The sequence below is a fragment of the Rhinolophus ferrumequinum genome, chromosome 7 (assembly GCF_004115265.2).
Source record: "Rhinolophus ferrumequinum isolate MPI-CBG mRhiFer1 chromosome 7, mRhiFer1_v1.p, whole genome shotgun sequence".
Taxonomy (NCBI): Eukaryota; Metazoa; Chordata; class Mammalia; order Chiroptera; family Rhinolophidae; genus Rhinolophus; species Rhinolophus ferrumequinum.
The window spans coordinates 48,783,532-48,797,259 of NC_046290.1; the positions used below are offsets into that span (position 1 = coordinate 48,783,532).

General features: G+C 38.3%; 1 protein-coding gene across 1 annotated transcript in view; it reads left to right on the forward strand.

Annotated features, from left to right (window-relative positions):
- The window catches only part of IQGAP2 (IQ motif containing GTPase activating protein 2), a 264,412-nt gene that overhangs the window by 35,241 nt on the left and 215,443 nt on the right, over positions 1-13,728 (forward strand). The window contains exon 2 of the mRNA XM_033109917.1: positions 9,491-9,590. Coding sequence (XP_032965808.1) covers positions 9,491-9,590 — 100 coding nt within the window. The remainder of the gene's footprint in view (positions 1-9,490; positions 9,591-13,728) is intronic.

The window sequence follows — 13,728 nt, forward strand, 5'->3', positions numbered from 1 at the left end:
ACTGTTCCCCAACAAAGTCCTGTTCCCCTTCCCCAATAAAATCTTTAAAAAAAAAGACAAACCGCATTCAGTTTACAGGTTATATGGGTGATAGGCGCTAAAGCCACTAAAATCAAGTGTGACGAATATTCGCTGGTTTTCTGTTTATTATGTATCTACTTTTCTTATTCTATTTTTTGTTGTTGGGGAACAGTGTGTTTCTCCAGGGCCCATCAGCTCCAAGTCGTTGTCCCCCAATCTAGCTGTGGAGGGCGCAGCCCAGCTCCAAGTCCAGTCTCCATTTCCAATCTTAGTTGCAGGGGGCGCAGCCCACCACCCCATGTGGGAATTGAACCGGCAGCCTTGTTGTCGAGAGCTCGCGCGCTAACCAGCTGAGCCGTCCCAAACGAGCCATCCGGCCGTCCCTCCAGAAGCTCAGCGGCAGCTCGTCGTCTTCAATCTAGTTGTGCAGGGTGCAGCTCACTGGCCCATGTGGGAATCGAACCGGCAGCCCTATTGCTAAGAGCTTGTGCTCCAACCAATTAACCAATCTGGCCACCCTCTATAAATTTTATATTTTATAACTTAATAATTGACTGTATCATAATATAACTATTAAATAATTTAAAATATATATGTGATTTTGAAAGAAACTCATACAATAGCTTCCTGGAGTAGGTAGCGTTATTCCCATTTTATAAATGAGGAAATGGAGTGTCTAATTAATTCATCCATGACTGTAACACTATTAACAGGCACATTTAACGCCAAAGCCATTGCTCCTTCCATTCAGCCACACCCCCTTTTTTATCAGGTATATTTGTCAGTTTAGGCAGAAATTTACCTTTGGCAGGGGGAAAGAGGAGGGTGCCTCAGATAAAAAAATGTTAATTTTCTCAAATGTGTTCTCAGCATTTATTGATCATATGACTTTGCTTATGATGTACCATGTAAGTAGCAGCATGTAGTTTTTTGTTTTGGTTTTGTTACAATCCTTGTGTTCCTGATACAGTCTAACTTGGCAGTACTGAATATTATAAATATTATAATATTTTTTCCTTTGTTGGACTGCATTTAAGATTTCTGTGTCTCTGAGAAATAAGCCTATAATTTTACTTTCTGTACTTCCTCAAGAGAGTAACATTAATCTATATGGTTTCCAGCAGGTAAAATAAAGTCACAAATCTATCTGCTGATGAGTGAGATATCAGAAATGGCACCCTCAGAAGAACCTGATGGCTGCTGGGCTGGTCGTCAAACATTTACATGTAGTGGGGGCGAGGGGACTTCGGTAGAGTAGAAATACCAGAACCTTGAAATCAGAGTTGTTTCCAGTCCCCACTCTGCCATTTAACTCTCTTGAGATCTTAGAATTGCCATATTTTGCTGTGTATAATGCACACTTTTTTGGCCCAAATTTGTGAGGGAAAAATAAGGATGTATGGGCAGTACTAATTCCGTATCTATATAAATGTTTTTAATTCTTTTATTCATGCTTATGAGTTAAAAGTGTAACTCTAGAGATCAATAACGATTTCCGTATGCAAAATAATATACTGGAATACGATAATCGGTTTTGTTGAACTTTCGAGGAACTTGCTATGGCAAAGAGTTCTTGGCCTTCTATGATGTGTAAATATCATAAATTTGTTACCAGTATGTAAAATTTCTTGTACCTTGTATCTGTTCTTGTGTTTTGTAATTATTTGTTACTTAAATTTTCTTGTACTATAATATGTTTAAAAAAATGCTAAAATTCCTTTATAATACAAAAAACAAGTACCTAAATGTAAACAAATAAAAATATCAATTAAAAAATTAAAACAAAAGATTTTATATCCCCCTGAAAGTTCGGGTCAAAAACGTGGGTGTGCATTATAAGTGTACACCGTTATACACTTGAGCTCATTATACACAGCAAAATACAGTACCTAAACCTGAATTAGCTAAATTCTGAGATTTTTTTCCCCATCAGAAAAATGGAGACTCAAATTCCTCTCTTAAAGAGGTTGCAGGGAGGAAGAGATAATGTATGTAAAATATCTGGCATATAGTAAGTGCTTCAGTGTAAATCCCTTCTGTCTGCTATGTTTCATGCATACAAGTAGTTTACATTGATTAGAGAAATGTGACATAAGTGCATGAAACATACATTTAAAAAAGGCCCTACACATAACCAAGATGTTATTTTGTTTTCTTGCACTTTGAACTATTTATGATTTATTGGGATTCTTCTTCTCCTAATAGTCAAGAAAAAATTAGGCCAACTCTCAACTATTCTATTGTCTTTAATGGTTCTCAGCTTTGTAGAAATATCCCCTGATTTTCTGGGTTGTCTGGGGTACTTTTAGAGAAGATATGGACAGTGTTAGCAGTGCCTTGTGACTCCTTGAGAACAGCCCAGGAGACCGTCATTTAAACAGACCTGCTAAGTCTGTTTAACAGTTGTAAAGGATCATCATTCCATGGGGTATTAAAGTTTAGGTAAACATCTGTGTCCTTAAAATATTATCTATAGAGAACAGGGAGAATCGTTTTTAAAAACACTCGTTCTGAATAAGTGGAAGCATTTTGTGCTGACCATCTTAAGCACAAGGTCATACCCACATAGAGATGAGTTGAATTCCTTTTCCTTCTTTTAAAAATAGTAGAAGCTCATCCAAACTAAAGATTTTACAGTTACCTTCTGTATTTTAACTGTTGGAATTCAATTTTTAAAACTGGCCTTGGAAACTTGATACTCCATTCTTCCTTACCAAAGTGTCCGTCTGGTGTGTGTATTGACCAAATGGAATTTTCCTATGCCTACTTGATGACAAAAGAGATGAGTTTTATCCCTGAAATGTTTTCTGAAATTGTAATTGTCTAAGAAATCCCAAATCTAGGAATCATTGCCTTTAATTCTTCTCCTAAATTAAACAAAGTGCTAGATAGACCCCTCCCTCCTATCCCAGTCTGCAGGCTGGTCCACTTCTATATATGGGCCTTTACATCTCATGGTTTGCTTTGAATTTCCAGAAAATATTTAGATATATATATATATATATATTCTATATATTTTTCACATAATATTTATTAGACATTCTTGTTTAAATTTGCACAATTTAAATTTGATTTAGCAATGAGATCCTGTTCTGAAAAGGTGTCCTGAATTTTCTACCAGGCTTGGTAGAAACAGATGGCATCTTAGGTGCTTAAGTATCATCACATTCTTGGGGGGGCGGGGGGAGTTTGGGATCTTTTCGTATGAAAGTGGGATAGAACTCTCTTTTATAGGTAGATCATAATGCCATGTACATTTAAAGCATATTTGCAGAAAAGGATGAATGAACTGTTTTCACAAAACTTGAAGTATTTCCGCATTTTCCTGAATAATTATGACAAACAAGCTTCTTAATTATTCTGAGGTTTAGTGAACTCAGTGGAAAAATAAGATTGGTAGCCAATCAGGGACGCTAACTCTTGTTAGTAAACTATGTCGTTTCAGTCAGTTACCTGCTTTCCCCACCTAGGAAATTCTCCTTCTCGTGCTGAACTTTGTCTACAGGAGATAGCCACAGTCCTTTACAGCCAGTTCTAACCTGAATCTCCTCTGAAGTTGTGTGTTGCTTTATAACTCTGGAGAGTTCTTAGAAATGTGTGGTGGGGGAGAGGTTCCAGGCCAGGTGTGGAGGTCAGGCTGTTTAAATAAAGTTCACCTTGCCTTTGGATCTGGACAGTATGGCTGTGTGGCCATCAGGGCATTGGACTTGGTAGGACTAAACGTGTGAAGGACACAGCATCTGTCTTTCGAGCACGACACTGACCACACCATTCACCACTGAGCATCTACTGTTTATCTGGCACTTACTAAAGGTATAGAGATGGATGAGATGTGAGCCCCTGCACTGAGTGTCTCATAATTTTGGTGACTGAGTGAAACCTCCCATGTTTTTAACACGTGGAGGAGCGATCTCTTATTGTTTCAGATTCTTTACAATGCCTGTGAAAATGTGTCAGGTTGCTAACAACTGCAACTTTAGGTTTGCGTATGTTTCAAAAGAAAATTCAGTTTCAGGAAGTTTGATCATGTGATTTTTTTTTTCTATTAGTTATTGGTTTAATAGATTATATTTCTATATAATAGAATATAGTGCAGCCATAAGAGATGATCCAGATTCATTTTTCTAATTGACATGGAAATAGATCATGTGATCTTTTAGAGCTTAAGATTAAGTAGTTGTGAAATGCTTAGGGAGGCTGATGTGAAACCAGAATATATCACGGATCAAGTTTACTAAGTGTTACTTACTGAAAATATTGGACTTGGGTTCTCTCATCTTTATATCCCAACCCTGTCCCCTACCCCAGTTTTAGGGTCTTGGAATCAATTATCTTCCTTCTAGTGCCTTTCTGGGGTATATATCTCTGGTAATTGTCCTTTAAGTTCTGAGAGTGGGATGATAGCATTTGTCTTCCAGGTAGAAGCTGGTCCCAACTCTTAAAAAATGGTACAGTCAATACATGTTTGAATTTAATTACATATGGAAGAATATTCACGTTTTTACAGAAATTTAGAGTCCCACAAAATAACCATGTGTACATAAAATGCTAATTTGTGACGTATTTCCATGAATTGATGATTCATATTATATTCCTAATCTGCTTTTCCTTATAGGGAGATGCCTTAAATAATTCTGTTTTATGAAACAAAGATTCCCAACCCTGGTTTTTTGTGATTCTTGAGACCCTCCTTTTAGTATATCCTCACCTACCTAAGCATCCTGTAATTATGCCAAGCTTTCAATTGTTTATAATAAAAAGTTCATGAGGGACCTTGTGTGTCCTGCTTGTCACTTTGTGTCCAATCCCTTGAACAGAGTAGCACAAAGCAGCCACTCAAATATTCGTTGAACGAACAAATGAATTTTAATACAAAGGGTGTGGTGGCCTTCGTGTTTCTGTGTGTGAAGGGAATCAGTAGAGTAGCTGAAATTAACAAGTGACCATGCCAACTCCTTAATGAATGAAGTAGGTTTTGGACTCTTTTTGCACTGGACTTTGTGGGTGTTCTTTGGGAAATGGACTCCTTCATGTTCCTTCCATCTTGAACGTATAGTTCTATTTCAGTACCTTCTCTAGCAACTCACTCGCATTCTGCTCCTTAAATCTCTGCATAATCCCTATATTTGTGATTTCCATAGAATGTTATTGTTTTAAACTATCATCTTTTAGCCAATGTTCGCCAACGTGACAAATGGCATTTTGTGAGTTGCTAATACTTCAGGAAGTTGTGTTCTTCACAATGTCCTCCTATTTCTTAGGGTTCAAAGCAGCCAATAAAGGTGAACTATAGAAATTGCAGCTAATCAAGTTACTTTAAAATAAAAGCAATTCTGAAGGCATGTAAATGACCTGCCGTTGGGTTTGGCTGTGACGAGTGCCCTCAGATTTGGCAGCAGCGTGGCACCGGGCAAAGAGCAGGGGCTGCAGTGCTGAAGGACCTCCGATCCAGCCCCGGCTCTGCTGTGGACACAGCGAATCTCCACAGGCCGTCCCTTGCACTTGCACAACCCGGGTGTCCTCATTTGTAAGAAAGAGATAATGCCTATCTCTCAGAGTGATTATGAGAACCACACAGTAACATGGAAAAGTGCTTTGTAGACAGTAAGGTCATGTTGGAGTGAATTGTTTGATCGGCTCCGTGATGGCTCTTTAAATGGCAGGGTTATAACCCACGCCAGTGGCTCTTATCTGAAGTTGTTACTTAGTAACTGTTGAGTAATGCAAAAATATTTGCAGGCAACCTCTATGGCCCAGAAGGATCTGCTTTTGCTGTGATTAAGACTTTCTCAAATTCGTAATGTTGGCCTCCAATTTGACAATAGGTCATAAATGAAGGAAGGTTAGCTTGAAGTATGTATGGTTTGAAGGGCAGTGTGCCAGGCATGTGGTCCAAGGGACCAGGTCAGAAGGGAAGGAAGGGGTATGTAAAAGGACGCCCCATGAGGGCAAATGGTTTTGTTTGTTTGTTTGTTTGTTTGTTTGGTTCACTGCCCTATCAGTGGTGCTAGCACTCATGCCTGGCCCATTCGAGTCTATGAATTGAACATTAGTTGAGTGAAGTCAGTAGAATGGTACTATATGGGCTCCATCAATATCAATGACCACACCTTTATTATATTCAGTGTAAATAGGCAAATAAAACTTACCCACGTAGATATTTTAGAGACCTTTTATTAGTCATTCCTAGTAAGAGATTATTTGTTCATCAAATGTTTTTATGGAGCGTGTAGCCTGTGCTGGACACATGAGAACACAAATATGTCTCCTAGGAGCTAACTATTTATTAAATAAGGCAATATAGGAGGTAGCAGGAGAGAGGGTATTTTGAGCAGGGAAAATCAGGGAAGACTTTGGGAAGGAAGCGGCCCTTGAGTGGAACCTTAAACAGGAGTAGAATCCCATCAGCTGTGGCTAGTGTGTTGTGATTGCGATTTAAAGCTTTATGGGTGTTTTAATTCAAACATTAAATCGAATCTTCTGGTTGGACAGGGTGGTATGAGACTCTGAGGGCCCCCTCAGCTCTCTCCTGGGCTGGTAGAATCTTGTATGGCTGATGGAATATTGCAGTTGAGGGGCAGAGGCTTACGGACCACATGCTGCTGGGGCTTCTGCCTCCTCCCAGATGGGTTAGTTGAGGCTGGAAGGAAGCAGCAGCCAAGAAGGCAGGTGGCAGTGAGAGTGCCTCCTCTTGCTCACATTTAATGTTGGGAAGGTAGACTGAGCACGTGGACTCCCACTAAGAGTTTTGTATTGTTTCCAAATTCTGATGTGTCAGAGATACTATAAAATGAAAATGTCTGCTTAAAATGGGAGACAGACTTTAGACTGACATTTAAATGGGAAGTTGGAAGTCCTGGAAGTCAGGAGGTGTCCTGGGGATTAACTCTTAGGAACAGTGGAGATGGAGGATTAGGTGCTGATATGTGGGCATGCCACGTATCTTACGTATCTTCTGAGAAAACCCAGGATGAGAAAATCATAATTTGCAAAGTATACTCATCATGGGGTGATGGTTAACTCACTTAGCAAGGATTCTCTGGAATGTAATTTTTCAGTAAATATTTGAGTGCTCTCTATGTGCAAGGAACCATGATATACGTGAGGGAGATGAAAAGATGAATCAAAAAGTCCTCCTTTCCTCTAAGGAACCCCCACTTTGGAGAGGGAGACATGGCCAGGTTACGGTGGGGACTTCTGTGATGAGTGATGTAATAAACATGTGAACCAAAGTGCCGAGGAGGGTAGATGGATGCTGACTTGTAGATCCACAGAGTTTTGCCTGAGAAGATGTCAAAGATGTCACACACAGAAGGTGGCTTTCCAGGCAGAAAGAAGGTGGAGAGCAGATACACTGGAACCCAAAAGGTTGTGGTGTGTCCATGGAACATGGCGCTGCCTGGAGGGGGTGGCTAAAATGTAGCTTCGCGTAGGGCAGGAGAAGGAATGTGTTCTACAACTTTGCTCTGTAGGAAAGAGGGACCCACTGAAGGTGTTGTGAAGGAGAATAGCACCAGTAGGACTACATAGTCCTACATAGAAAGATGCTTCTGGTGGCCTTGAGGAGAATGGGTAGAGGAAGGGGTGTGGCTGGGAGGCTTCTTGGTCCAGGGGAGAGATGTTGAAGTCCTGGAATCTTACAGTGGAAAGGCAGAGGAGGGTTCCTTGAGAGCTTTCGTACTTTTCCTTAACCCGAGAGCTCTCTTCTAAAATTAAATCAGATCCAGTTTATTAAGAAAAAGAAGATGTGTTTGACAAATACATATCTTTTTTGACTCCTATTGGTATCATTGGTCTGCAATGAGGTCTGCCTGTTTTAAGGAATGGAAAATGGAAGTGGTAGGAAGGAGGGGTGGGTAGAAAGATGGTGATATGTGTGGAAACTCCTGCTCTGTTGGCCCTGCTTTTGTTACATACCAGCCTGTCCCGGCGCTCTTCCATATCTCATCTCTCTCTTCTGCTGGTTCCTTTTCCTCCCCATCCGCGAGCAGAGGCTTTTTCCAAAGTTCTTACTTACTCGTACTGTTCTTGTTTTCTCCATCCCATCCGAATATTTCTAGCCCTAATGTTTCTGCTCTTCGCTAGGCAATGACCTCTCAGCCTGTTTGCTCAGCTGTAACGTGGCATTACATGTCTCATAGAATCATGAGACTTAAATGAGAAGCTGCATAGACAACACTTTGTCTGAGGCCTTGAAACAAAGTAAGTGCTCAATAAATAAGCGTCTAGGACATATTTACATACTACAGTATTCTGCCACATTTTATATTGATGTAAAGTTGATTTTCCCTTTCTTTTGAGTTCGTAGAGGGTTTGGTATTATTTTTAGATCTTAAGTGTTGAGCATTGTACTTGCTCCAGTAGGAGTTTTGATCTTAATTCCTTTTGACTACCAATATGATATTTTGGACTTCTCATCAGTAGGGCATGGAATTGGTCTTTCTTAGGGATGGATGGGTGACCTGCATATCCTTATCTCTTCTGCTGGGCACCAAGGGTCCCGTTTATGAAAATGAGTGACTGGAGCTAGCAGCTGGGGAACAAGAAAGCAAACACCGACCTTCCTGCCCCATGTGACCATGTCTCTGCTATACGCATACGTTGTCTTCATTAAATGAGTAATCTAATAAACTAGAAACCAAATTCATTTTATAACCATCAGAATTAAAGTTCAGGGTTGAAGACAGAAAATGGGTTCTTCTTATGAGAAAGTGTTGTCATGTATATAGACAGCTAAGAGTTGGCTGATGCGACAGTTGATTTCTGTTGGGTGCTGTTGAGGCTGTGGCCGAAGGAAGTGCAGGCAGGAAATGGGAGGGTGTGTTCTCTACAGAAAAGCAAAGTTGCAGCATGGATGTTTATAAACTGGGCTTGCGTTGGAGTGTGGGCTTGAAAATTCTGTTCACTTGCTCTCTCTACTGCTTTTTTCTTTTGGATATGTGTTGATTAGGAAGATTAGTCTCATAACGGCCAAAAAATGAGTGAGGGAGAAATTTTAGAGACTTTGGCATCTGTAGAACAGGATTTGGGTTAGATGAGAAGCCTTAATTTTCTATAGGAGTGGGAAAACACAGGTCCTTGTAGATTCTTTGTTCAACCAAGAATTTCCAGGATGGTCCAAGCTGAGCTGCTGGACCAATTCCATAAGCTTGTTAAGGAAAATTGTTGCGAATAGACCATGCTGTAATTGATTTGAGGCTGTCTAATTCATTTGGCATCATGTTTATGAAATCTGATTGCTATTCTCATTCTATTCTTTAGTAATTGCAACCCATACTTTAGCATTTTTTTGCTAGAAATAATATAATATAAAATTCAAAGGCAAATCTCTATGCTTGGTGCTTCACTATCCCTGTGTCTCAGTGTTCAATGTTGAACTGCATGTGAGTTTTTTCTAGTTGATTGCATTAGGTCTTTATTTGATGAACACTGCCCTTACAAGTAATATGATCTTATTCTCTATTTCTAGCTATTGTGGATGATGAAAGGCTGTCTGCAGAGGAGATGGATGAGAGGCGGCGGCAGAACATCGCTTATGAATATTTGTGCCACCTAGAGGAAGCCAAAAGGTGAGATCCAGACTTAGTCTATTTGCATAACTTCTCTTGGAGATAAGCTTTGGGACAGTGTGTTTTTAATAAGTCATTGGCAGTCTTGTTGGTAGCAGGGTAATGGGAGCCCATCCACCTGTTTTTTGTAAAATGATCAGGCAGACTTGAGAAAAAATTGCTACCACAGGCAACATCAAGGCACTAGGGAGGCAACCGTTCCTTTTTCTTCCTCAGAGCCTCCCAGGAAATCTTAGGGCAAATTGCGGATTCTTTAAAATTTCTCCTCTCACTGGCTTGGATGTGAAGGAGAAGCAGAGACGTAAGTCAACTTCCTTTTCCCCTCAAGCTTCCTCAGATCTTTCCCCCACCCCCACAGCAATGATTGTAAATGCCCAGGACAACAGCATTTTGGACTGAAGTCCGTTGGTCACTAAGCTAGAGGATAGGTTTATGACAGCAATCTCCCTTTTAACCGATGGGTGTGTGACCACTTAGGATATATTGTCTCTAAACTCACATTGACTCTTAGACCTTTTAGATTGTAAGTAAATGTTGGGATCCTCCAAAGAGAAAGTGAAGATAAAGAAGGTATTTGCACTTAGGCTTCTGTGTCAGAGGAATCCAAAGGACTTTGTCCTTTGCTGGTTGAATACTGCAGTGGCCATATGCATGAGTTAGGTTCTAATTAGTGCTTTGTGCTGTGATGGAGCAACAGTGTTGTTCCACGTGCAGATGACATGTTCCAGCTCTTTTATCTATTGAAAAAATAAACATTTAGTTAATGGTCGTTGGTGTTAATTATCTCTGATCACTAATAAATAGCTATCTACAGAGCTAGCAGAACGAGATTTTTAATCAATGTTGTGTAGAACATTCAGTAACACATGTGCTAATTTGGCCTCAAACTTGCTTAAAAGGGCATTTCCCAGGGTTGTTTCGTATTTTAACAGTCTTGTAACTCTAAGCTCTAAAGATTAAGTTTTAAAAGTTATTTAACATGTCTATGAAGTCTACAGTCAGGTTGTAGGTCACTGAAGACTCACTATCAGTCTAAGATTATTAAAACCATGCTTTTAGTCAAGTTGTGGCAAAAAGAGTTAGATAAGGAGAGTGATTCATAGACATTCAAAATCAACATGCTTTCAATGAAAAAGTGTAAGGAGAGTTAGTGGAAATTTCTGACACACACTTTGCATTCTAAGTTTTTGCATCCTGTTGTTTGTAAGTGGGGAACAGTGTCACACAGAGAAGGTGTGTGATTGGGAGTCAGAAGTCTGCATTTCCTGATCCCAGCTCTACCACTTATGCGCTCTGCGACCTTGGGCAGGTTATCTACTCTATGGGAATTTCAGTTTTGTCTCCTCTGTAATGGGATGATACAGATGTTATCATCACCTGCCCTACTTACTTCATGGATTATTTTTTTCCTAAATATCAACTAAACTCATTAAGGTGTAAGTATTCTGTAAACTACAGTGCCAGTCAGGTGTATGGTGATAACATAAGCATAGTTTACTCATGAATGTATCAAAGTGATACCAATATAGCTTGAAAGCTTGCCGTCTTCTTTAGTGTTTTCAAAATTCTGCCATTTTGTTTTAGAAAAGTCAACATAACAAGTAGCTCAGGTTTTTTGAAGAAAACTTCCTTAGGAATAGTTTCATTGAAAGAAAAGACTGTAACATATACAGTTTTTCCTCTAAAATGACAGCAATTTGTTTTAAAAGGAGAGATTTGATGTAATACGTATTTATAAATTCTTTATTAAGATATGAACACTTTTTGTGACTCACAGGAAAGATGGGTTTTGGTCATGGAAAAATTATGTGGCTATTAATAGATATATTAATATATATGCTATGATTTTAGAAAGCATAGTATACAGAATTCTGACAATGTCAGTGCCCTTGTAATTTGTCATACTGGGTTTATTACAGTGTATGCATGTGTGTATGTGTTCATGTGAGTATAGTTAGCTTAGAATATTGAGTTTGTACTAAATGATGTACTTACAATGTGTAAGTTTAGCCAGGAACTGTTTCTTGTTTCTTATTTCAATTAACTGACTTAGGTGCGTTTTAACTAGAAATGTGTTGGTTCTTTGTTGTGCCTCTTTTCTTTCTTCCCAGAAGTGAGAACTAGAAGGGTTTCTAGGTTGTATTACAAATTTTGAATTGTAGTAGTCCAGTATGTCTTTAACTTTGGTTTTGTTAATTTCAAGATTCTGAAATTAATATCAGGCCATTTAAAACATTCTTCATCCAGAGGGGATATCACTACTAACATTATAGACATAAAAAGCATGATGAGGAAATACTATGAACAATTATTTGCCAACAAATTAGAAAACCTAGATAAAAGGAACACATTCCGAGGAAGACACAAACTACCAAAACTGACTCAAGCAGAAATAAAAAACCTAAATAGACTTATAACAAGTAAAAAGATTGAGTTAGTAATCAAAAAAGTTGCCACTGTTCCAAAAAAAAAAAATAAGAGGAGGCACACTTTCCAACTCATTCTGTTGAGACCAGAATTACTGTAATACCAAAACCAGACAAAGACACCTCAAGAAAACTGTAGATCAATATCCCTTATGAATACAGATACAAAAATCCTCAACCAAACTCTAGCAAACTGAGTCCAGTAACATATGAAAAGGATTATATTCCACTAAGTGGGATTTATTTCAGGAATGCAAGCTAACTTTAACTCAAAAATTAATCGTTCAGGATAATTCAGTGGGGAAAAATGTCTTTTCAACAAATGGTGCTGAAGCAACTGTATATACACATGCATAAAAACGTATTTGGATTCCTACCTCATGCCATATACAGAAATTATCTTAAAATGGATCACTGTAAATGTGAGAACTACAGCTATAAATATAAATCTCTTAGAAGAAAACATAGGAGCAAATATTTGTGACCTTGAGTTAGGCAATGGTTTTTGAGACTTGACACCTAAAGAACTAACAAAAGAGAAAAATAGATAAATTAGACATCATAAAAATTAACCTTTTGTTTTGATTCAACGAATACCATCAAGAAAGTAAAAGACATTTCATAGTATGGGAGAAAATATTTGCAAATCATATATCTAATAAGAGACTTGTATCCAGAATATATAAAGACTCTTACAACTCAGCATAAAAAGTAAATAGCCTAATTTTAAAATGGGCAAAAGTTCTGAATAGACATTTCTCCAAATAAGATGTACAAGTGAACAGTAAGAACAGGACACGATGCTTAACATCAGTCATTGAGGAAATGCAAGTTAAAACCTTACTGAGATACCACTTCATACTAGGATGGTTATGATAAAGACTGTTTGCATAGATGTACAAAAATTGGATTTCTTATACATTGCTGGTTGGATTATAAAATGGTGCAGCTGCATTGTAAAACAGTCTGGCAGCTCCTCAAAAAATTGAATACAGAATTACCATATGATCCAGCAATTCCACCACCAAGTATATACCCAAGAAAATTGAAAACCTATGTCCATACAAAAATCTGCACACAAAAGTTCATCGAAGCTTTTATTCATAAGAGCAAAAAGTGGAAACAATTCAAATGTCTATCTTCTGATGAATGGACAAAAAAAGTGTGGTATATTCATACAATAAAATGTTCAGCTATAAAAAAATGATATTAACAAATCAAATCCAATAAGGTATAAAAAGATTAATATAAATCACAACCAAGTGGAATTTATCCCAAGTATCCAAGCTCCTTTAACATTTGAAAATCAATTAATGTGATCCATCACATCAACAGGCTAAATAATAAAAATCACATGACTATATCAATAGGTGCAATAAAAGCATTTGATAGAGTCCAACACCTATTGATGGCAAAAATTCATAGTAAACTAGGAATAGAAGGAACATCCTCAACTTGAAAAAAACTATCAACAAAAGTTCTATAGCTGATATCTGACTTAATGGTGAGAAGCTCAAAACTTTCCCACTTAGATCAGGTACAAGGCAAAGATGTCCCCTGTCACCACTCCATCTCAACATTGTACTGGAGGTTCTAGCTAATAGAATAAAACAAGAAAATAAATAAAAGGTACACAGATTGGAAAGGAAGATATATAACTGTTTTTGTTCTCAGATGACATATTGCCTATATAGAAAACCTGAAAGGAAAAA